This window comes from Salmo trutta, chromosome 11, assembly GCF_901001165.1.
Source record: "Salmo trutta chromosome 11, fSalTru1.1, whole genome shotgun sequence".
Taxonomy (NCBI): domain Eukaryota; kingdom Metazoa; phylum Chordata; class Actinopteri; order Salmoniformes; family Salmonidae; genus Salmo; species Salmo trutta.
The window spans coordinates 18,182,825-18,207,848 of record NC_042967.1 but is presented as its reverse complement, the minus strand read 5'-3'; the positions used below and the strand labels follow the sequence as shown (position 1 = coordinate 18,207,848).

Genomic DNA, 25,024 nt, shown 5'->3' with positions numbered 1-25,024 from the left:
ATCCTTCACTCATGCTGCCAAACATACCCTCGTAAAACTGACCATCCTACCGATCCTCGACTTCGGCGAAGTCATCTATAAAATAGCCTCCAACACTCTACTCAACAAATTGGATGCAGTCTATTACAGTGCCATCTGTTTTGTCACCAAAGCCCCATACACTACCCACCACTGCGACCTGTACGCTCTCGTTGGTTGGCCCTCGCTTCATACTCGTCGCCAAACCCACTGGCTACAGGTTATCTACAAGTCTCTGCTCGGTAAAGCTCCGCCTTATCTCAGCTCACTGGTTACCATAGCAGCACCCACTCGTAGCACGCGCTCCAGCAGGTATATCTCACTGGTCACCCCTAAAGCCAATTCCTCCTTTGGTCGCCTTTCCTTCCAGTTCTCTGCTGCCAATGACTGGAACGAACTGCAAAAATCTTTGAAGCTGGAGACTCATATCTCCCTCACTAGCTTTAAGCACCAGCTGTCAGAGCAGCTCACAGATCACCGCACCTGTACATAGCCCATCTGTAAACAGCCCATCTATCTACCTCATCCCCATAATGTATTTATTTATTTATTTATTTATCTTGCTCCTTTGCACCCCAGTATCTCTACTTGCACATTCATCTTCTGCACATCTACAATTCCAGTGTTTAATTGCTATATTGTAATTACTTCGCCACCATGGCCTATTTATTGCTTTAACTCCCTTATCTTACCTCGTTTGCACTCACTGTATATAGGCTTTTTGTTTTCTTTTTTCTACTGTATTATTGACTGTATGTTTTGTTTATTCCATGTGTAACTCTGTGTTGCTGTATATGTCGAATTGCTATGCTTTATCTTGGCCAGGTCGCAGTTGCAAATGAGAGCTTGTTCTCAACTAGCCTACCTGGTTAAATAAAGGTGAAATAAAAAATAAATAAAAAATAGCATGATAACATGATAACCAATAACCAAAATAAAAAAACATTGATTTACTCAATGTTAAACAATGATTCTGCAAACCATAGGAATAATTCATACGCTTTTCCTCTCTAGCAAGCTGTAGTCAGAGATGACCCAAAATAATATTTCTTGCTCAATTTGACTCTGGATAATGCACATTCTTGTCTCCACCCGGTAGGTGGCGCTTTTCTAGCTTTCTGAACGCTGATCGGATGCGTGCGCAAGGACACAGTTATTAAAGATGGCGGCGCATTGACAACATTCCAGGTATTCTTACAAATATTACTACTTCGTGAACAAGCTGGGGACAAAACCGTTTATTAGACGTTTTGAATCTTCATAGCTAGCAGTAGTTTTGACCAGGTTTCACAAAAACAATTGTTTAAAATGTCGGTAACCCGTGTTTTGCATCAACGGATAAGCTCTGTCATGGGCATACTAGCCTCAGCTGCTGTGACCGAAATTTGCAAGTTAGTGGACGATTGCTGTGGAGCGTTACGTGTAGAAGTATCTCAAAGCAAGGAGCAAATCCTATTGCTAGAGAAGCAACTCAGCCTGGCGGAGTCGAGGTACAGGTCGGTGAGTGGCAAAGGGCTGACGCCTGTCACCGGTGACTTACCAATAATCAACAGTTCTTCGGGCGATTCACCCGCGGCGAATGCCGATGATGCGGGCAACGCTGACGAAGACGAAGGTAGGCTACCGATTTTTCTAAATGCCTGTTGTCAGCCTTTGAGCTAATGATTTGCCAATAATTGGTCAAGTTGACCTCTCACTCTCTCTTTTCCAGTTAACAATCTTGAGGTGGACGGTGTCAACGGCAATCAGCATTCTCTGTGGAAAGAGGTATCCACAGCACCAACTGATGAGGCTGGGCCCCCCACACTGACCCCTGGCCCCATAGTCAGTTCCAATGAGAACACTGGGCCCCCTGCAATGACCCCTGACCCCATAGTCACTTCCAGTGACATACCAAGAAAGGTAAGAAACTGTACACATAGTAAAAAAAACATTTGTGGATAGAAATATACTATATATACAAAAGTATGTGGACACCCCTTCAAATTAGTGGATTCGGATATTTCAGCCACACCGTTGTTGATAGGTGTATAAAATCGAGCACACAGCCATGCAATCTCCATAGACACATTGGCACTGTAATGGCCTTACTGAAAAGTTCATTGACTTTCAACATGGCACTGTCATAGGATGCCACCTTTACAAGAAGTCAGTTTGTCAAATGTTTGCCCTGCTAGAGCTGCCCCGATCAACTGTTAGTGCTGTTATTGTGAAGTGGAAAAGTCTCGGAGCAACAATGGCTCAGCCGCAAAGTCGTAGTCCACACAAGCTCACAGAAGGGGAGTGCTGAAGCGCGTAGAGCGTAAAAATCGTCGGTCCTTGGTTGCAACACTCACTACCGAGTACCAACTGCCTCTGGAAGCATCGTCAGCACAATAATTGTTCATCAGAAGCTTCATGAAATGGGTTTCCATGGCAGAGCAGCCACATACAAGCCTAAGATCACCATGCACAGTGCCAAGCGCCGGCTGGAGTGATGTAAAGCTCGCTGCCATTGGACTCTGGAGCAGTGGAAATTCGTTCTATGGAGTGATGAATCACACTTCACCATCTGGCAGTCCAAAGGAAGAATCTGCCTGCCCCAATGTGTAGTATGAACTGTAATGTTTGGTGGAAGTGGAATAATGGTCTGGGGCTGTTTTTCTAGTGGAAAGCCTGTTATAACAGCAAAGGGGGGGATCAACTCCAAATGCCCATGATTTTGGAATTAGATGTTAGACGAGCAGGTGTCCACATACTTTTGATAATGTTGTGTAGAGTAGACAGGACATGGCTTTCTGATATATTAATGTAGGAAACAAAGAATTGTCATTTCTATACATAACATTTTATATCTGCATGTTGCTGAACTATTGGTCCCCAATTTGGGACCATGTAGAATTTGCATCTCTGGATTTTCTGACCATTTTCTCCTTATTTTTGACTATTCATTATTGTCTATGTTTTTCCACAGCAACATATTACCAGTTTCCGAGTTGGCGAATCTCCCAAGATACAACCATGCACCACGTGCTGCTCCCTCTACCACTGCCCCTTCTGCCGACCGTCTGCATTCAAACCCAACGAGTTACACCGGATCATCCCACACATCCAGAGCCACCTGAAAAGTGCCGTTCAGAATGACGGTGAGGGGAACTTTGGAAACCGCAATGTCAGAAAATAATGATTGCCTTGTACTCAGTAATGCTTTGTAGTTGTTCAATTGAGTTGTACGAATGCCAACCACCCAACACGTGCTAATGTCCTTATACACTTGACTTTTTAAAGTCACTATCTAACCTTCTTTTTTTTTATATACTGACTGTTTTATTGTCACCTTTTTCTGTCAGAGTACATCGTCTACAACTGCAAACTGACGTGCAGAGACTACCCTCACTACCACTGCAGCTATTGTGACCATGTTCTCTGCAGAAAAGCGTTGTTTATAGAACATTTCAGAGCTTGCAGAAAGCGGAATGGGATTCAAAGACCTGCCCGTGTCCAAGCTCAATCTCCATCTGTTGCTCCTCCCCTCCAGCAACATCCCTCTCCAGCCCGGAGACCTCTCGCCCCTGCAACATCCACACCTGTCCTGCCTCTCACATCTATACCTGCCGCCCCTTCAAGCTCCAGACCTGCCACCCCTCCGAGCTTACCAGTCGCTCTTCAAACTCTAAACACAGACACACCTCCAATAGAAAAACCAGATGCTTCTGCCAGTCACAATCCGGTCACACGCCAGGATTCGGAACCCTCTTCGCCCGAAGCGTACAGCTGCCCGCCGACGCCGCAGATTGAGACCGAGAGACCGCAAAGACCTTCTCAAAGGGACGTAGTTCCTGTGCAGACTCAGTGTGACCACTGCGGCATCATCCTGAACAAGAAGAACTTCAAGGTTCACATGAAGAGGAAACACCACGAAGAGTACATCGCTGCAGAGAACGAGGAGGCCCTGAGGAGATACCTGGCCGAATCCAAGATGGACGTGCCACCCTGGTGCCGTGCCACCAAGGTCCAGTGCGATCTCTGCGGAATCAGGCTGAATAAGAAGAATTTCAAGAACCATATGAAGAGGAAACACAAGGTGAACGTGACGGCGTCGGCCTTCCAGGAAGCTTTCGACAGGTGCCTGGGCGAACAAGGCCTGTTGGTGGTCGAGAGCTCGTTGCCCGGCTACACTTATACTAGGACGCAGGAAAGAGGAAGGCGGAGGGAAGAGCGTGACGATGACCTCTTTCCGGACATTGACATGGAAGAAGAACAAAGCGACAGGTTCCCGGACGCCGGCGCGCTACTGGCCCAGGAAACGGACCTGGCGACCCAGCAGTCGCAAGGCGAGAGAGTGCCATCTGGAATGGTACGCTGCCAATGGTTGGGTTTAAAGCAGGTTTAATATGGTTGGTTTTAAAATGGTTGGGCTTATAGGGGAGAGTGGTGGGCCAAATGAAAAGACAATGTCTGATTATGTCACTGATTCAATACAACTCAGAGATCAGTACTCTAGAACCTAGCTCTTCACTCACCTCTTCTTTATTCCCAGAATCCCCAGAGGTACCATGGTCTGGGTAAACCTCATCTCCTGGAGGTAAGTAACAGTACCTGTAGATTTATCTCACCAAGAACTGGCAGAAAATCACTTTCCTTCTTTCCTAATATCAGATTTAAATCAAATCAAAGTTTATTTGTCACGTGCGCCGAATACAAAAGGTGTAGACCTTACAGTGAAATGCTTACTTACAGGCTCTAACCAATATTGCAAAAAAGGTATTAGGTGAACAATAGGTAAGTAAAGAAATAAAACAAGACAGGCTATATACAGTAGCGAGGCTATAAAAGTAGCGAGGCTACAAGCAGACACTGGTTAGTCTGACTGATTGAGGTTGTATGTACATGTAGATATGGTTAAAGTGACTATGCATATATGATGAACAGAGAGTAGCAGTAGCGTAAAAGAGGGGTTGGTGGGTGGGACACAATGCAGATAGCCCGGTTAGCCAAACCGCTGACTCTTTGTTTTTGATTCTCCATACATGATGCAACTGAAAATAACGTTTAGATTACCATTCATATAATAAATATACTTATCTTAGGATGATTCCTCACGAAACTAGAACCAAAAAATACCATGATTTGGGGTATTTTCACAATGTAATCTATAGAAGGGTTCTTAATTATGATTTAAGATACAAATGTCAACAATCCTTCCTCCAAAGGACACTAATATAGATTTAATTGAGTGAAAATCCCCCAAATGATAATTTTTGGCTCTAGTTTTGTGAGGAATCACCCATAAATGCCTTCTAAAGTTTGACATGTAGCCTACCTAGTGACTTTTCTGGCCTCTTTTATATACAACACCACTGCTGTAGGAACCGAATGTTCAACAACAAACACTTGACCAAAATAGGCAGCTAAAACACTGGAACCATTGAATTGATTCACTTTCTTGCAGCTTCCTCTTGAGTCGCTGGTGTGGATCTTCCGGGACGTGCTGCGTGTGGATGGGAAGAGAGGCTACTGGAACCTGTCTCTGGTCTGCAGAACCTTCAATGCCATCCTGACAAATGAAATCATCAGGAAGTACTCCACAGGGAAGGTTAGTATCGACAACAACATGCGTCTAAAAGAAAAAGCATATGGTAAACGGGCAAGAACAAAAAATAATCATTCATTCAGTGTCATGCAGTGTTCTGAGGACAATTTCATGTACCATATATTTCCCCAAAAATCTTTCCAGATAAAGGAACGTGTCTGACAATCTGATCTGTGTTTCTTTTCCAGAGATCTGATCCTGAACCCCAGTAGTTACTGAAAGGAGAAGCCAGTACATTGTGGTTACAGGTTACTGTGAATGACATAATATGCTTACTGCATGCACACCTATTACTAATGTTATTACTACCAATGTTTATTTTTTATTTACAACGTTCTCATTTATTGTAAATACAAAAAGCAAAATGTTATTTAGTTGTTTTGCTATCGCTGAGGACTATGTGAAATCCCATTGGCTATTTTATCCATTCTATTTTCAGATTTTGTGTATCTTTCTACTCTTACATTGTTCAGAGTTGGAGTGCGTTCTCAGTGCAGTGCTTCAGTTTGGAGACTACTAACCCTTAGCCTACTCATCAAATTACTTACCTTTATTTGAAGGAATGTATTTATTCCTTTATAATTCAGTTGTATGCTGATTTTGTATTTTTGTACTTGAACTAAATAGTAAAATCATTTTTGGATGACAGTGTATGTTTGATTTAATTCACAACAGGCTGATTTTTAAAACATTTGATTCATTTTTAGTAGGAGCAACATACAATATGATTCAGCAGCAGGTGGCAATGTTGGAAGGTAAGTCGTGTGTGTAAGCAACCTTTATTTTGAAAAGCCAACCTTTATTTCGAAAAAATTATTCAGGAAGTAGCCGAAAAATGTTTGTTTATGGAAAAATAGTGTAACGTCTATGGTCTTAACTGTGTAGTCTCAAGACGTTGACTGAACACTTAATTAAAAATTACTATAACATAAGTGTTTAACATTGACATTGTGCAAAGGACATGTACGATACAGTCGCCTTTAACGCTCAGCTAGCCTCCATCGTCGAGGTTTTGGCGAATGCAGCCGTTGCCGAAATCTGCAAACTTGTAGATGAAGGACATGCTGCCTTACGTTTGGAAATTTCACATAGCCAGAGAGAAATCGATAATCTGCGGAGGAAATTGCTGCTGACAAAATTACAGCATTCTCGACGAAGCGCAGAGAAATTCGGAACCCTTCGACACACGATAAGCAGGCGGGACACAGATCTTGTTGCCCGGGCAAGAGGGAGCTTCCAAGGAAAGTCAACAGGCAGACTTGGATATTGTACTTTTTTTTAACCATATTTGAAAACGTACAAAATAATGGGTAATGTATAATATATAACGTTTGAGGGTTTCTCTTTTCTGGTGCAGTGGAGAATCGCTGTGCCGACCGTAAAGGGGGACATTTTACGCAGGATGCCACCAACTGGAGAGACGCAGGACGCACAGCGACAGACAAGGATGGGGGCATGCAGGTCAGTTGTCATAGACACGGCCAAATTGATTACTTCTTTCATATTTCAAATGGTGGTGGGGATATTTTTCTAATAAATTGTTTCTGATGAATACAAAACAGATGGCAGATATGCAAGAGGTGCCTCTTATCAAAATGGAGGACCTTGACACTAGCAGCCCGGAAGGTATTTTTGTTCAACTTATCAAGTCCATACTATTTACACTTTATGTTCAGTAAAGCCTTCAATGTTTATTGCCGTATTTGATTAACTTCTTAGTCATTATTCATAACCAATAAATAAGGCAAAGAAGAATCAGTCTCCACTAAAGGAAGCTGATGTTGTGCTTTACTTTGCCTCATTTCAGAGATTGTCCAACTGGTCAGTGAGAGCAGTGAGAAGATTGTGCCAGAACCAGGTTCTTTGTCATCTACTGAAACCACAGACCCTCTGGACCAGCAGGGCAACAGACACAAAGCTCCAGACACCTCACTCAATATAGAACCTGAAAACCAGATGTTCCAGCATCCAGCGTCACAATATAACAGAGCAAGACAGGACCATCAGGTTGCTGAGGGTGTGACCTGGGAAACTGACCATCAACCCATATCATACAGCCTGTCTCAATGGACAGAGAACCAAGAGACTGACATCCGAACTGTGAATGCGCCTCACAATTTAGAGCCAGACTCCAAAAGGCTGTGTGAACATCCAGAGAGGAGAGGGGTGTCTGGTAACTCTGGGGTCTGCATGTCTGCTTTGGGGTCTCTGGACTGGGTGCCTGATGTGGTGATGGTGGACTCAGTTCCCATTAAAGTGGAGGCAGATATGAGTTCAGAATGGAGCATAACTGGCCAAGAGGTGACATCTGGAGAGGTCTGTTCAGACGGCAGGCAGCTTGTGGACAACAGAAGAAGAGGGGGAATGGAATCTGGACAGACAAAGTGTCCCCCTGACACTCAACATGCTGAACAAGGGAGAACTGTAGGATCAAGGTCCAAGTTGCCAGATTTCAACGGACTGTCCACCCAAAACAGCTTTTCCCCAAGAGTTACTCTCCACCAGGTTCCCCAAAGAGGGAAGCCAGCCCCCTTCCTGAATTTCAACATAAGCGCCACTTCTTCATCGAAAGGCATAGAAAAGCAGCCACAACAGCTAACGTCTCACTCCACCCAGAGGCAGCTCCGGTGCAGCCTCTGTGGAAAGCTCTTCCCCAAGCCGGCGCACCTGCAGAGGCACATGCGGGTCCATACGGGGGAGAAACCGTACGGCTGCAGCCACTGCACCAAGCGCTTCTCCCACAGCCACCAGCTGAAGATGCATGAGAGGGTGCACACCGGAGAGAAACCGTTTCAATGTGTCTACTGTGGGAAGTGCTTCACCCAGTCCGGCCACATGAAGAAGCACCTCCTTGTCCACACTGGCGGCAGGCCACTGGACGCTGTGCTGCCCTGAGTGTTCCAGGGTAAAGTTCAGACTAGATACAGATCTAGGATCAGCTTCCTCTTCTCCAATCCTAACCTTAAACATTTTCCTAAAATAAATTCTGAACTGCCCCAAGATCAGCATCTAGGGGCAACTTCACAATAATGATAGGCAGGGCCAGGAGTCTTCCCTCACCACGTGACCAGACCAGGGAAAAAATCCTGGCCCTAGTTGTAAGGGGAATGGCTCTACACTACTGGGGTTTTCCTATGAAGACTGGGTCCATGTGTTTTTGTATTGTTTTATTGGAAGTATTTAAGTTTTCTTGTTTTTTTTTATCAACAAACACAACAATCCACATTCACAGATGTGGCAGACATAAAAAATAAACAAACAACAAATTTGCAGCAGCACCATCCGTGAACATATTAGCTATTTCCAGCTTTAGCTGAGACAACGAGCAAATAACTTGTTTTATAGCACTGTACACAACATGTGTGTATATACACACATTTCCGTAATCTCCCAATTCTGATCAGTTTGAAATATAGTTGAGTAGTGGAGACCAGAGTCAATTGAACCTGCGCCATCTCTTGCGGGGGTCACAAGGGAGCTTTTCAAGAGGAAGAAAGTCAACAATCTGGTCAATCCACATTTTAAATGTAGGACAGGAATTAGAAGCCGAACTTGGTAGAATACTTTTTTTTTTAGCCAAGTATGTGATAGTCATAAACACATTTTCTCTGTTTAGATCAAGAACAAAGTCCTGCTAAGCACTAAGATAGCCACAGGGTCATGTCAAACTACATCTAATATTTTCTATTCAGCAGTATGTATAGATTGCCAAAATCTGTCAGTCTCCCCGCAATGCCAAAATATATGCATGTAAGTTCCACTTTCAGACACAGGAGGTTGGTGGCACCTTAATTGGGGACAACGGGCTCGTGGTAATGGCTGGAGTGGAATTGGTGGAATGGTATCAAAACATGTTTTCTATGTGCTTGGTGCCTTTTACTCCATTCCAGTTATTATAAATCGTCCTCCCCTCAGCAGCCTCCACTGCTTTCAGATGTACATCTTTTACAATCAGGAGAAATATCTGTATTCATTCTATGGAGTCTCACTGGGGTGTAATACAATTTGTACAAACATTTTTTTATAGATTATTTCATAGAGAAGCAGTATAGCCTGTCGCAAATATCCGTCCATAACTCCTCACTGATAGGCAAAGGTCCTTTTCCCAGATTATTCTCAAATGAGTAAAGGAGGAGCCCACATTCTCAGATGGAAGTCTATAGATATAGGAGATTTTGCCTTTGATGGATTGTGATGTAGCAAGAAGGGTCTCAACTTCATTGGGCTGAGCTCTAAACCTCTTCTTGGAAGTGAAATGAGGAAGTTACGTGTCTAATTTGAAGATAATTAAATTGGATCTTGGCACATTGAATTCACTGCAGAGCTCTTGAGAGTATTTTAGTGAAGTTGTGTTCTGATGAAACCGGTCTGAAAAGGTCCTGATCACTAGAGTATGCCGAAGATGGAAGTTGGCATCACTCAGGGCTTTTGGCAAGTCTGGGTTGCATACTATAGGCATGTGAGAGCATATTTGGGAGGAAATGCCAAGGTATTTCTTGAAGTCCTGCTAGTAGGGTGTTGTAAATCACAAGTTTAGGCAATTTTTTATGAACCTTTATTTAACTAGACAAGTCAGTTAAGAACAAATTCTTATTTTCAATGATGGCCTAGGAACAGTGGGTTAACTGCTTTGTTCAGGGGCAGAACGACAGATTTTTATCTTGTCAGCTCGGGGATTCAATCTAGAAACCTTTTGGTTACTGGCCCAACGCTCCAACCACTAGGCTACCTACCTACCCCACTAGGCTACCTGCCCATTTCACTAAAGTTATTAGTGAATATAATTAAGCTTCGGGGCAATGAACCACAGGATTGGGCCTCTGTCTGAATCCACATAGTCTTGTCTGTTTTTGATCCATGTTAACATGTTGCGAATTTGGGCAGACAAGTAGGACAATTGAAGGCAGGGAAGGGCAAGACCACCCTTATATTCAGGTTTCAATAGAGTGGAGAACTTGATCCTAGGTTTTTTGTTGCCCCATATAAATTTGGTGATGCTTTGGTTGGTTGTTTTGAAAAAGGAAACTGGGAGATAGCATGGGAGCATCTGAAATAAATAGTTCAGTCTAGGGAGGATGTTCATATGGATCACATTGATTCTGACGACTAAACTAGTCCAGGTTCAGAGATCATTCTTGATTTGATCCAGGAGTGGGAGATAGTTTTCTTTGAAAAGGCAATTCAGATCTAGTGTAACAAAGATTTCAAGGTATTGAAAACCCTGTGTCTTCCTATTGGAATGGGCAGAGTGACTTCATTATTCGTTTTTATAGATTTTTTTTACCTTTTATTTAACTAGGCAAGTCAGTTAAGAACAAATTCTTGTTTACAATGACGGCCTACTCCGGCCAAACCCGGACGACGCTGGGCCAATTGTGCGCCGCACTATGAGACTCCCAATCACGGCCGGATGTGATACAGCCTGGATTCAAACCAGGTACTATAGTGACTCCTCTTGCACTGAGATGCGGTGCCTTAGACAGCTGCGCCACTCAGGAATATTGAGAGGAAAAACAATGGATTTGTTCAAATGTATCTTATATCCTGAAAACTTGCCTTACTGAGCAATTGTTTCTAAAATGGGAGGGAGGGATTTCTCAGGGTTGGATATGTAGAGCAAAACATTATCCGAGTAGAGAGAAATCTTGTGCTGCAGGCCGCCTGCAGAAACACCCATAATACGTGGATTGCTCCTCATCAACTCCGTCCCCAACAAGTAGAGCAGAGGGGACAGCGAGCGTCCATGTCTGTACCACGTCCCAAAGAGAATCTGTCAGAGTTCAGACCATTAGTAGACATCGTGGCATTTCGATGAGAATATAGGGACTTCATCCATTGAATAAAGTTTGAGGCCAGACTGAGAACAGATCGGTCCACTCCATCCAGCTGGACAGGGGTCTTCTGTGCATTTACTTGGTCTATAATATCAAAAAGACAGCGAATGTTATCAGAACATTACCTGTCGCTAATAAATCCAGTTTGGTCCGCTTTTATTATTTTGGGAAGAAGAGTGTTTAATCTTTTGCCGAGCAATTTGGTAATTATTTTGTAGTCGAAGTCCAACAGGATGTGCAGGAGAGACGCTCCTTGTCTTTTTTAAGCAACACTGTAATGCGGGCTGTGTACATAGTCTGGGAGAGCTCCATTTTTGCAAAAATCATCCAGCATTGGCATAAAAATATGGCTAAGCTGGGGCCAAAAAGCTTTGTAGAACCCTGGGAAATCCGTCTGGCCCTGGGAACTTGTTAGGTGGCGTGGAGATGATTGTCTCGCGGACCTCCTCATGAGTGAGGGGGGAGTTGAGATCTTCTTGGTCGGTCTCTGATAGTTTGGTAGCGAGATTCTCTAGGAATGAATGGAGTTCTGCATCTGTATATTTTGCAGTACAAATCATGAAAAGTTACATCTTATTTGGATCATATGGGACCTCGTCATCTGCTGTTCTGATGGCCATGATTGTACATTGGCTGCTCTTTTTAATTGGTATGCAAACAATCTGCTAGGCCTATTGCTATACTCATGGTATTTCTGTTTAGTAATCGTGAGTTTTGAAGTGTCGCAGGGCTCCTTGGTGACGAATCCTGAACTCGTTTGGGTATTTGCATCCCCTGAAGATGCCTCGGTCAGTTAAGGGTGAAGGGTTGTTCAACTCTAGGTGCTTTCGGCGTGTTCCAGTTCAAAGGTCCTGGAGCAAGGTGAGTTTGGCTTTTCCCCACTGTAATGGCGTGGATTTTCGACACCTGTAGCACTCGTTCCTTGTTGGTGAATCTCAGGAAGTATATGGTTGGGCGCGGAGGCTGCTGGTGGAGACCTCCGTGCTCGGTGAGCTCTCCAGTTCTATGGGCCTGTTGGGGGATAGGTGGAGCCACTCGGGGAGTCTGTCTTGCAGGTAGCGGATCAGTGGCTGTTTCCCTTTTCTTTTTCGGCCAGGTTTAATAAAACACAGTTATTCCTGTTTAAATGCACTCCTGTTTTCTTTTCCAGATGCTACATTTTCTTTTTAGCAGAGGTTATTGTTTCCATAGTGTCTGCCAGTGAGTTTTCAATGGATAGGATTCTCCACTCTGCCTCATCCAGGCACCCCACATTGAGGGCTATCTTGTTTTTGATGGCAGGCAGGGCATTTTCCAGGGTTGTCACTTTGCCCCCTATCGCACTGAGCTGAGAGTTAATGCCATCTAGTTTGATGTTGAGTTCTGTACGTTGGGATCTCAGCTCAAAGAATTTCTTCAATAGAGGATGAGGTTGGCAGTTGTTAGGCCTCGGGAAGGGACAGGTCCTCATGATCCTGGCTAATGGTGCTATGGCTTTTTCTGAAGCAAGCTGTTTCTTGGAGGCTTTTTTGTGGCTATTGCTCGAGCCCGGGTAAAAATGCCACATGTAATGTCGCCTTTTTGTAGCCGCCATGGTATATTTGACTAAAGCTAATGGGGTTTAACTTGAAGTGGAGGTCAGATTAAGATTTGTCAATTACTCGAGCTCCATCTCGTTCAAGGTCTGTGTTTTTAACAGTTTGGATGGTTTCCACATTGAACACTACCCTTTGTGTGTAGTGGTTGTGTATTTAGTTCAGCTGGCTTGATCCACAGTCGATTAATTTATTTAACTAGGCAAGTCAGCTAGAACAAATTGTTATTTACAATGACAACCTACTCCGGCCAAACCCTAACCCGGACGACGCTGGGCCAATTGTGCACCGCCCTATGGGACTCCCAATCACGGCTGGTTGTGATACAGCCTGGAATCGAACTAGGGTCTGTAGCGATGCCTCTAGCACTGAGATGCAGTGCCTTAGACTGCTGTGCAACTCGGGAGCCCTGAGTCATTGGTAATGTATAAATTATTACAGGTGAAGATTTTAAGCATCCTCATGAATTTGTATTGCTGCAGTGGTGAACCAAAGAACAGCAATTAAGAATTCAGGAAGCTCTGGACAGGTGCCTGGGTGAGCAAAGCCTGTTGGTGGTTGAGAGCTCGTTGCTCGGCTCCTCTCTTACCTGGTTGCAGGAAGAGGAGGAAGGCGTATAGAATAGCACAACGATGATCTCTTTCTGGACATAGACATGGCACGGGCAACAGGTTCCCGGATGCCAACGCACTCCTGGCCCTGGGAAATGGACCTGATGACCCAGCAGGTACAAGGAGGGAGAGTGCTGGCTGGAATGGTAGGTGGTTGGATTTAATATTGTTGATTTTATAGAGGGCTTTATTGAACTATCTTGATACCCCTTTACCATTTACATCAAATTCTGCCTAGAAAAACACTTGTCTATTCACATGACAGTTGCAATGGGTTTCTGAGTGCCAAAATTAGAATTCATAGAACCCATTCAATCAGAATTCTCTATGGTTTATTCATTTCCATTGTGACTCTGTTTCGAGTAGGCTAGACAGGTTAAGATGTTCACCAGCATTGTAGAACCAAGCTACTCACTCACCCCACAACTACCATGGTCTGGGGAAACCTCATCTCCTGGAGGTGAGTACAGTACCTGTAGATTTATCTCACATAGAACAAGCAGAAAATCACCTTCCTGCTTTCATAATATCAGATGTGAAACCGCTCACTCTTTGTTTTTGATTCTAAATACATGATGCTACTGAAAAGAATGCTTAGATTGACATTCATATAATAAATAGACGAATATAAATAAACTCAGGACCCTGTCTTTCAAAGATAAGTTGTAAAAATCCAAATAATTTCACAGATCTTCATTGTAAAGGGTTTGAACACTGTTTCCCATGCTTGTTCAATGAACCATAAACAATGAATGAACATGCACCTGTGGACAGGTTAAGACACTAAGAGCTTACAGACGGTAGGCAATTAAGGTCACAGTTATGAAAACTTAGGACACTAAAGAGACCTTTCTACTTACTGAAAAACACCAAAAGAGAGATGCCCAGGGTCCATGCTCATCTGCCTGAACGTGCCTAGGCATGCTGCAAGGAGGCATGAGGACTGCAGATGTGGCCAGGTCAATAAATTGCAATGTCCGTACTGTGAGACGCTTAAGACAGCACTACAGGGAGACAGGACGGACAGCTTATCGTCCTCGCATTGGCAGACCACGTGTAACAACACCTGCACAGGATCGGTACATCTGAACATCACACCTGCGGGACAGGTACAGGATGGTAACAACAACTGCCCGAGTTACACCAGGAACGCACAATCCCTCCGGTAGTGCTCAGACTGTCCGCAATAGGCTGAGAGAGGCTGGACTGAGGGCTTGTAGGCCTGTTGTAGGGCAGGTCCTCACCAGACATCACCGGCAACAACGTCGCCTATGGGCACAAGCCCACCGTCACTGGACCAGACAGGACTGGCAAAAAGTGCTCTTCACTGACGAGTCGCGGTTTTGTCTCACCAAGGGTGATGGTCGGATTTGCGTTTATCGTCGAAGGAATGAGCATTACACCGAGGCCTGTTCTCTGGAGCGGGATCGATTTGGAGGTGAAGGATCCGTCATGGTCTGGGAGCCCGGATCTCAATCCAATTGAGCACGTCTGTGACCTGTTGGATCGGAGGGTGAGGGCTAGGGCATTCCCCCCAGAAATGTCCGGGAACTTGCAGGTGCCTTGGTGGAAGAGTGGGGTAACATCTCACAGCAAGAACTGGCAAATCTGGTGCAGTCCATGAGGAGGAGATGCACTGCAGTACTTAATGCAGCTGGTGGCCACACCAGATACTGACTGCTACTTTTGATTCCCCCCCCCCCCCCCCTTTGTTCAGGGACACATTCAGTTTCTGTTAGTCACATGTCTGTGGAACTTGTTCAGTTTATGTCTCAGTTGTTGAATCTTATGTTCATACAAATATTTAAACATGTTAAGTTTGCTGAAAACACAGTTGACAGTGAGAGGACGTTTCTTTTTTTGCTGAGTTTATACTCTACAGTTTGAAATGTAGCTTTATTATTCTTTTTTTGTATTTAACACCACTGCTTAGGGAGTGGATCTTCCAGGATGTGCTGCATGTGGACAGGAAGTGAGTCTCTCTGGTCTTTAGAACTTTCTACACCATCCTGAGAAATGAAATCATCAGTAAGTACTCCATAGTGAAAGTTAGTATAAAATATTATGGGACACAAACAATTTTTTGGGAGTGTAACTCATCGATTCAATGTCATGCAGCGCTCTGAGGAGAATTTCATTATTTATACCATACCTTTCCCCAAAAATGTTTTTGGTCACAAATCTCATTCAAAAATTGGTTGTTACATTGTTACAAACATTATTATATGTCAACACTGCGCACAAACACCTAATAAGTGTCTGTGTCCCATAGGTTGTAAATTCTTTACTTGTGCATTCGTATTCAATTATTTCTATTCTGGCTTGTCTGACAATTTGTTCATTTTACAGAGATCTGATCCTGACCTAGCCTGAGGACTCACTCGAAATTCTTCAGCTGCTCTGTCGTTCACTACATACTTTAGTCTGAGACTGCCATCATTGAAGTTGTTTGTGGTGATGAGGGGCACTAGGGGTGTTGTACAAAATATAGTCATCAGCGATTGGATCGTCTTTAACCAATCAGATTATTCAAGCCAATAAAATATGTTCTAACTGCAGTTTTAATCCAGTGTGTTCTGGCTCTGGCCCAACCCATCGGTTTCTGGACCAATCAGACGGACCCAGATGCGTTTGCATTCGGTGGTGAATGTTCGGGGAGGTACTCAGATCCAGACCAAAAAATAAATAAAAAACTGACATCCGTGGGCGTGGCGTAGGGTTTGGCAGCAGCAAGTAGTCTTGATATCCAGGAAAACCCTGAGCACCAGTAGTATCTGAAAGTAGGTGAAGCCAATATTTTGTGGTTGCAGGTCACTGTAAATGATGATATAAGCCATTACATACATGCTGCGCTGCATACAGCCCTATTACCAATGTGATTATGAAATGGGGCTAGTGATGCAAGAGACCACACTAAATCTTTGTCATATTATTATTATTATTATTATTTGGAAGGCTACTCCTCTTACACATTTTAAGCTAGAAACGTCATTCAAACTTTAAATGTGCAGAGAGGTCAGGACCAGTGTGCTTGCATGGAACTCTTAATATCTTTTGAAATGTTTATTTAACCTTTATTTAAATGTGCAAGTCCGTTAAGAACAAATTCTTATTTACAATGAAGGCCTACACCGGCCAAACCCGGACGACGCTGGGACAATTGTGCGCCGCCCTATTGGACTCCCAATCATGGCCAGTTGTGATACAGCCTGGATTCCAACCAGGGAGTCTGTAGTGACGCCTCTTGCACTGAGCTGCAGTGCCTTAGACCGCTGCGCCACTCAGGAGCCCCTTTTATACTTTTTAAACTACTGAGCTTTTAGTCCTTTTCACTTTCATAGGTCCTATTGTGACATCAGCTCCCAGACTTCCAACATCCATTCACAGTGAACAATGCAACTTTTGACACAAATCTACATTCATCTACATTTACAATATCTCCTCTTTCACCATTTAAACTATCAACTCCAAACCAGCATTGATATATTTAGATGGGCCCTACTTAGATTGCTTGTCAAAAGATTTGATACTATATATACACAACAAATTGGTAGAAATGAACATGGGTTTGAATGAGAACCATAGGAAAAAAGAGGTAGCTATTCAAAATGGTCTTGCTACATGACCAACTTCAAAACATTCAGGCTATCCTAACTTCACTCTTTAAGATCTTTATCAACTACAGATTTGCATAAAATAACTCCACCGTTCAAGCTGGAGACACCAAACCAGCTTTCACATGTTCAGGCTATCCTAAATTCAAATTATTGAACTTATATCAACAACAAATATATAAATTAGCATATCAATCAAAAGTTACAGCTCTTTGTCTGAGTTTAGTGACCAAAAGTAGCTAACTAACGTCAGCTCTCTCATGTCTCATCATTGAGCTGCCTAAACGGAGCCAATACTATAGATACTCACGCAGAGGAGCGCCTGGGGCAGCGCAGGAAGCAAGGGACAGACTGAGATCAGCTATTGATACTAACAGGAAGTTACTGTGTTGCGCAATCGGGCGCTGGTAGGGCCTGAACGTCACCGGCATGGGTAGGTTGCCGGCATGGGTAGGATATGGGTAGGTGACCGGCATGGGTAAATTGCTGGATATTGTCGGGAACTGGAACACTTTCATCCACGTTGATCCAGATCATCCCAAACATGCTCAATGGGTGACATGTCTGGTGAGTATGCAGGCCATGGAAGAACTGGGACATTTTCAGCTTCCAGGAATTGTGTACAGATCCTTGTGACATGGGCTGTGCATTATCATGCTGAAACATAAGGTGATGGTGGCGGATGAATGGCACTTTAAAGGGCCTCAGGATCTCGTCACAGTATTTCTGTGCATTCAAATTGCCATCAATAAAATGCAATTGTGTATGTTATCCTTAGCTTATGCCTGCCCACACCATAACCCCACCACCATCATTTACATGGGGCACTCTGTTCACAATGTTGAAATCAGCAAACCACTCACCCACACAACGCCATACATGTAGTCTGCGGTTGTTTGGTTGGTTGGACGTACTGCCAAATTCTCTCATTCAGCTCATGAAACATGGGACCAAAATTGTACATGTTTAATTTATAGTTTTGTCAACATACATAGTTCTTCAAATACCACTAAAATACCTTTAAAGAGCTGTCATGACTAGATGTACCATCATATCTCTTCCCAAATAATAGCCTAAATGTTTCTGAGTTTCTTCCTTCCACCACAACAGCAAGTCTTCAAATTCAGAAAGCAACAGCAACAAAGTTGCAGTATCATGATTTATTTTCTCTCGTTTCGAAACGGACTGCATTTTATGACGGACCACAACAACCAATGAATGTATTTGCAGCAGGGAAAGCGACAGGGCATCTGACTAAAGTTGTACTGTTGCAAAACAAGACAAGATGAGTAAAATATAAATTGTATTAAAAAAAATCTGACTTTGAACAGCAGACATGTGAGTTTCCTAAGATACTCTGTACTGTTTGATCAAATAAAATCAAAATGTATTTACGCGGACATTTTTACCAAAGTCAATCATGTATCTATTTATCTGAAACCCCCGGTAAAAATAATTGAGTTGCTTTGCTTTCCTACGAGTGTCGTCCACATGATCCTGCCTTTTATTCCCATCGTCTGACAGAAGATAGCTTTGTCTTTCTTCTTCCAGTTTTCACACTCAACAACTGTAGTTTAGACATTTTTGTGATCTAACTGCGCAACAATCCAAAGCAATAAGGTTAATATTGTAGTCTATCAAAGTAATCACAAATATTTTACCAAATTTAACTTGGGCTATGTGTAACTGCTTTGCTTAAAATAGTTAACTTTTTATACTTCTTCCACTACCACAAAATACGTTTAGAGCTAAAGCAACCCCCACAACTTTACTTAATGTTAAGTTACCAATGTTTTTTTTCTCATTTACAATATTCTAATTTGTAAAAACAAATAACGAAATGTTGTTAGCTAGGAATCCCATTGGCTATTTATCCATTATATTTACATAATTGTTTTGTGCTTTCTCAGTGCGGTGCTTCAGTTCGTTTTGAGACTACTAACCCTTAGCCTACTCTGTTATTTACTTATTTTTAACTGAAGAAATATATTTATTCCCTTTAAATTCAGGTTGTTTGCTGATTCTGTATTTTTGTATTTGAACTTAATAGTGAACTTTTTTTGGAGGACAAGGAAAGCGGATTTTCAAAACATTAGACTCATTTTAGCAGCACCTACAACATGATAGAGCAGCTGGTGGCAAAGTTGAAAGGTACAACTAACAAGTCGTGTGTGTGTAACCAATTTTTATTATAAAAACCAACCTTTATTTTGAAAAACAATCCAGGAAGTAGCCTTAGTTTTGTTTCCGGAATGAATTTGTGTGTGTAGTCTAACGTCTATATTGTGAACTTTCAGTTCTGAAAACGTTGACTGAATACTGCAATTTACTATAACATAATTGTGTAACATTTACATAGTTCCAAGGACATGTGCGATAGCGTCGCCTTTCATGCTCAGCTAGCTTCAATAATTGAGGTTTTGGCGAATGCAGCCGTTACCGAAATCTGCAAACTTGTAGATGACGGCCATGCTGCCTTACGTTTGGAAATTTCACATAGTCAGAAAGAAATCGATAACCTGCGGAGGAAGCTGCTTTTGACAAAATACCAGAATTCTCAACGGAGCACAGAGAAATTCGGAGCCCTGCGACGCACAGTTCACAGGCGCGACACAGATCTTGTTGCCCGAGCAAGAGAGAGCTTCGTTGGAAAGTCAACAGGCAGACATGAATATTGTAGGTTTTTTACCTTATTTAAACACGTTCAAATAATTTGAAATGTAGAATATATAACGTTTGAGGGTTTATCTTTTCTGGTGCAGTGGAGAATCGTTTTTCCTACAGTGAAGGGGACAACTTTACAAAGGATGTCACGAACTGGAAAGACTCCAGACGCACAGCGACAGACCAGGATGGATGCATGCAGGTCAGTTGTCGTTGACATGGTCAAATTGATGATTTGTCTTTTCATATTTCAAATGGCGGCGGGGATATTTTTCTAATCAAATTTTCTGATGAATACAAAACAGATGGCAGATATGCAAGAGTCACCTCTTATCAAAATGGAGAACCTTGGCACCAGCAGAACAGAAGGTAATTTTATGCAACTAATCAAATCTATGCAATTTACACTTTGTTGAGTGAAGCCTTTATTGCAGTATTTTATTAACTTCTTAGTCATTACCCATAACCAATAAATAAGGCAAAAAAGAATCCGTCTTCACTACAGGAAGCTGATGTTGTGCTTTACATTGACCATTTCAGAGATTGTCCAACTGGTCAGTGAGAAGGTAATGGAGGGTGAACCAGGTTATTCGTCATCTACTGAAACCACAGACCTTCTGGACCAGCAGGGCAACAGACACAGAGCTCCAGACACCTCACTCAATATAGAACCTGAAAACCAGACGTTCCAGCATCCAGCATCACAATACAACAGAGCAAGACAGGACCATCAGGTTGCTGAGGGTGTGACCTGGGAAACTGACCATCAACCCATAGCATACAGCCTGTCTCAATGGACAGAGAACCAAGAGACTGACAACCCAACTGTGAATGCTCCTCACAATGCAGGGCCAGACTCCAAAAGGCTGTGTGAACATCCAGAGAGGAGAGGGGTGTCTGGTAACTCTGGGGTCTGCATGTCTGCTTTGGGCTCTCTGGACTGGGTGTCTGATGTGGTGCTGGTGGACTCAGTTCCCATTAAAGTGGAGGCAGATATGAGTTCAGAATGGAGCATAACTGGCCAAGAGGTGACATCTGGAGAGGTCTGTTCAGATGGCAGGCAGCTTGTGGACAACAGAAGAAGAGGGGGAATGGAGTCTGGACAGACAAAGTGTCCCAATGACACTGAACACACAGAGCAAGGGACAACTGTAGGATCAATGTCCAAGATGCCAGATTTCAATGGACTGTCCAACCGAAACAGCTTTTCATCCCCAAGGGTCACTCTCCACCAGGTTCCCCAAAGAGGGAAGCAAGCTCCCTTCCTGAATTTCAACAGAGGCTCCACTTCTTCATCAAAAGGCATAGAAAAGCAGCCACAACAGCTGACGTCTCACTCCACCAAGAGGCAGCTCCGGTGCAGCCTCTGTGGAAAGCTCTTCCCTCAGCCAGCGCAACTGCGGAGTCATATGCGGGTCCATACGGGGGAGAAACCGTACGGCTGCAGCCACTGCACCAAGCGCTTCTCCCACAGGCACCAGCTGAAGATGCATGAGAGGGTGCACACCGGAGAGAAACCATTTAACTGTGTCTACTGCGGGAAGTGCTTCACCCAGTCCAGTCACATGAAGAGGCACCTCCTCGTCCACACTGGTGGCAGGCCACAGGACGTTGTGCTGCCCTAAGTGTCCCCTTGGTACAGATCTAGGATCAGCTTTCTCTTCTCCAATCCTAACCTTAACCATTAGTAGGAAAACATCTAAAACTGACCCAAGATCAGTGTGTAGGAGCAACTTCACACTACTCCGCCTGGTGTAATTATAGGCAAGGCCAGGAGTTTTTTCTCACCGCGTGACCAGACCAGGGAAAAACTCCTGGCCCTAGTTGTAAGGGGAATGGCTCAACACAACTGTGGTTTTCATATGAACACTGGGTCCTTGTTTTTAACAGTTTGGATAGATACCACATTGAACACTACCCTCTGTGTGTAGTGGTAGTGTTTTCAGTTCAGCTGGCTTGATGCTTCATCCAGAGTGGACTGTTAATGTATAAGTTATTACAGGTGACAATTTTAAACATCCTTATGAATTTGTATTGGTGCAGTGGTGAACCAAAGAACAGCAATTACGAATGCAGGAAGCATTGGACAGGTGCCTGGGTGAGCTAGGCCTGTAGGTGGTCGAGAGCGCGCTGCTCGGCTCGTCTCGTACCTGGACATAGGGAGGAGGAGGGTGCAGGGAAGAGCGTGACGATGACTGTCACTTTCTGGACATCGACATGGCAGAAGAGCAAATCCATAGGTTCCCTGGGTGCCAGCGCGCCCTTGAAACAGATCTGGCGACCCAGCAGGTGCAAGGCGAGAGTGCTGACCTGGAATGGTAGGCTGTCAGTGGTTGGCTTTATAGAGGTTTTATTATGGTTAGTTTTATCGACAGCTTTATTGAACTATCTTGATATCACTTTACAATTTCCATTATATTCAACCTAGGAAAACCCTTGTCTATTCAAAGTGGCAATTTGTTTTTGAGTCACAATTATAATTCATAGAATTAAAACCCATTTAATTCAATCAGAATTCTCTCTGGTTTATTACTTTCCATTCGGACTCTGTTTTGAGTAAGCTAAACCAGTTAGGATGTGCACCAGTACTCTAGAACCAAGCTACTCACTCACCTCTTCTTTATTCCCAGAATCCCCAGAGGTACTATGGTCTGAGGAAACATAATCTCTTGGAGGTAAGTAACAGTACCTGTAGATTTATCTAACCTAGAACAGGCAGAAGATCACCTTCCTACTTTCATAATATCAGATTTGAAACGGTTCACTCATAGTTTTTGATTCTCTATACATGATGCTAATAATTTTTGGGGGATTAACATTCATATAATAGATTAATATAAATGTCTTCTACACTTGGACATGTAGCCTTAGTGACTTTCCTCTCTCTCTCTCTCTCTCTATATATATATATATATTTATATATATTTATATTTATATTATATATATATTTATATTTATATTATATATATATTTATATTATATTTATATATATATTTATATTATATATATATTTATATATTTATATATATATTATATATATATATATATTATATATATATTTATATATAAATATATATATTTATATATATATATATATATATATATATATATATATATATATATATATATATAATTATATATATATATATAAATATATATATTATATATATATATATATATATATATATATATATATATATATATATATATATATATATATATATATATATATATATATATATATATATATATATATATATATATAATTATATATATATAATATATAAATATATATATAATATAAATATATAATATAAATATAAATATATATATAATATAAATATATATATATATATTTATATATAATATCACATACATACCACTGCTTAGCGGCCAAACTGATTGTTCCGGACTAGCACCTGATCTATATACAGATACAATATGGAAACCACTGAATTAACTTTGTCTTTGCAGCTTCCTCTGGAGTCGCTGGTGTGGATCTTCTGGGATATGCTGCGTGTGGACGGGAAGAGCGGCTACTGGAACCTGTCTCTGGTCACAGCGGAACCTTCCGTACCATCCTGAGCAAGCTGTCATCAAGGCAAAGAGTGGCTACTTTGAAGAATATAAAATATTTTCATTTGTTTAACACTTTTTTTTAGTTACTACATGATTCCATATGTCAATTCATAGTTTTGATGTCTTCACTATTATTCTACAATGTAGAAAATAGTAAAAATAAAGAAACCCTTGAATGAGTAGATGTGTCCAAACTTTTGACTGGTACTGTATATACTTTTTAAAACTATAACCAATAAAATATTTAATATATTAACATGGATTTGGATGAGAACCATAGGAATACAGAGGTAGGTATTCAAAATGGTCTGGCACCTTGGCCAATTAAGCTAACAAGACCCAACTTTAAAACATTCAGGCTATCCTAACTTAAAATTCTTTAAAACTGATAGACTATAACTATACATTTGCATAAAACACTCTGCAAAAGTAACTATTGAACTGTTCCAGTTAGAGACACCACACCGATTTTCACATGTTCAGGGCATCCTAACTAAAAAAATATTTAAAACATTGATAAACTACAAATGTGCATAAATTAGCATATCCATAAAAGGATACAGCTGTTGTCGGAGTTTAGTGACGAAAAGTAGCTAGCTAACGTCAGGTAACAGCTCTCTTGTCTCGTCATTGAGCAGCCCAAATGTAGCCGTTGCTATGGGTACTCACACACGTAGAGGAGCGCATGGGGCAGTGCAGAAAGCAAGGTACAGACCGAGATTAGCTGTTGATACTAATTGAGGAAGTTACTGTGTTTCTAATTTTGGGTTGAGAAATCGGGCTCCAGTAGGGTAGGGCCCGAGCGTCACCAGCATGGGTAGGGCTCGGCCTAAAATATCATACCTCCGCTTTTCTTTTCATTCAAATAGTTAAACTACCACTAAAATACTTTTAAAGAGCTGTCATCACTAGATGTACCATCATATTTCCCTCCCCAAATAATAGCCTAAATGTTTCCTTATGAGTTCCTCCCTTCCACCACAACAGCAAGTCTTAATATTCAGAAAGCATTTTCGGACTTTGAACAACAGACCTATGAATACTCTGTACTGTTTGATCATTACATCATCATTAAACTAAAATCAAACTTCACTGACATTTTTACGAAATGCATCTATTTATCTGAAACCCCCAGCATGGATTGATTTGCTTTTCTTTCCTACGAGTGTTGTCTACATGATCCTGCCTTTTATTACCATCGTCTGACAGATCTCTTTGTCCGATGTTATTCTTCTTTCAGTTTTCACACCCAGCTGTAGTTTAGACATTGTGATCTTACTGCCCCACAATCCAAAGCAATAAGCTTGATATAGTAGTCTATCAAAGTAATCAGACCAATTGTTTTACTAAATATAACTTTGACTAGAGTGCGTTCAGAAAGTATTCAGACCCCTTCCCCTTTTCCACATTTTGTTACACTACAGCCTTATTCTAAAATGGATTAAATGATTTTTTTCTTCAATCTACACACTACACTATAATGACAAAGCGAAAACAGGATTTTAGAAATGTTTGCAAATATATTAAAAATAAAAAAACATACCTTATTTACATAAGT

The 25,024-nt window shown here is 42.1% G+C and overlaps 3 protein-coding genes and 1 long non-coding RNA gene across 7 annotated transcripts; all 4 read left to right on the top strand.

Annotated features, from left to right (window-relative positions):
* Window positions 1-1,166: 1,166 nt before the first annotated feature.
* On the top strand, window positions 1,167-6,238 carry LOC115202357 (uncharacterized). The gene is made up of 7 exons (XM_029766475.1): window positions 1,167-1,633; window positions 1,730-1,920; window positions 2,972-3,143; window positions 3,348-4,354; window positions 4,538-4,582; window positions 5,450-5,593; window positions 5,779-6,238. The coding sequence occupies exons 1-7, from the start codon at window positions 1,327-1,329 to the stop codon at window positions 5,800-5,802; spliced, it is 1,890 nt and encodes a 629-aa protein (XP_029622335.1). The 5' UTR covers window positions 1,167-1,326; the 3' UTR covers window positions 5,803-6,238.
* On the top strand, window positions 5,818-9,512 carry LOC115202359 (zinc finger protein 574). Of its 2 annotated transcripts, XM_029766480.1 has the most exons (5): window positions 5,818-5,838; window positions 6,298-6,345; window positions 6,948-7,051; window positions 7,153-7,216; window positions 7,398-9,512. In XM_029766480.1, the coding sequence occupies exons 2-5, from the start codon at window positions 6,315-6,317 to the stop codon at window positions 8,483-8,485; spliced, it is 1,287 nt and encodes a 428-aa protein (XP_029622340.1). In that variant the 5' UTR covers window positions 5,818-5,838; window positions 6,298-6,314; the 3' UTR covers window positions 8,486-9,512. The 2 variants fall into 2 exon arrangements, with proteins under 2 accessions (XP_029622340.1, XP_029622339.1); XM_029766479.1 differs by lacking the exons at window positions 5,818-5,838; window positions 6,298-6,345 and adding an exon at window positions 6,391-6,831.
* Window positions 9,513-13,345: 3,833 nt separating this feature from the next.
* Window positions 13,346-16,167, top strand: LOC115202360 (uncharacterized). Of its 2 annotated transcripts, XR_003879946.1 has the most exons (4): window positions 13,346-13,755; window positions 13,976-14,069; window positions 15,543-15,637; window positions 15,959-16,167. It is a non-coding gene; the product is annotated as an uncharacterized LOC115202360 (long non-coding RNA). The 2 variants fall into 2 exon arrangements; XR_003879945.1 differs by having other exon boundaries at window positions 13,346-14,069.
* A 2,857-nt stretch (window positions 16,168-19,024) lies between these two features.
* On the top strand, window positions 19,025-22,396 carry LOC115202358 (zinc finger protein 574-like). 2 transcript variants are annotated; one of them, XM_029766476.1, is made up of 4 exons: window positions 19,025-19,899; window positions 19,986-20,089; window positions 20,193-20,256; window positions 20,428-22,396. In XM_029766476.1, the coding sequence occupies exons 1-4, from the start codon at window positions 19,593-19,595 to the stop codon at window positions 21,510-21,512; spliced, it is 1,560 nt and encodes a 519-aa protein (XP_029622336.1). In that variant the 5' UTR covers window positions 19,025-19,592; the 3' UTR covers window positions 21,513-22,396. The 2 variants fall into 2 exon arrangements, with proteins under 2 accessions (XP_029622336.1, XP_029622337.1); XM_029766477.1 differs by lacking the exon at window positions 19,025-19,899 and having other exon boundaries at window positions 19,906-20,089; window positions 20,428-22,116.
* The last annotated feature ends 2,628 nt before the right edge of the window (window positions 22,397-25,024 follow it).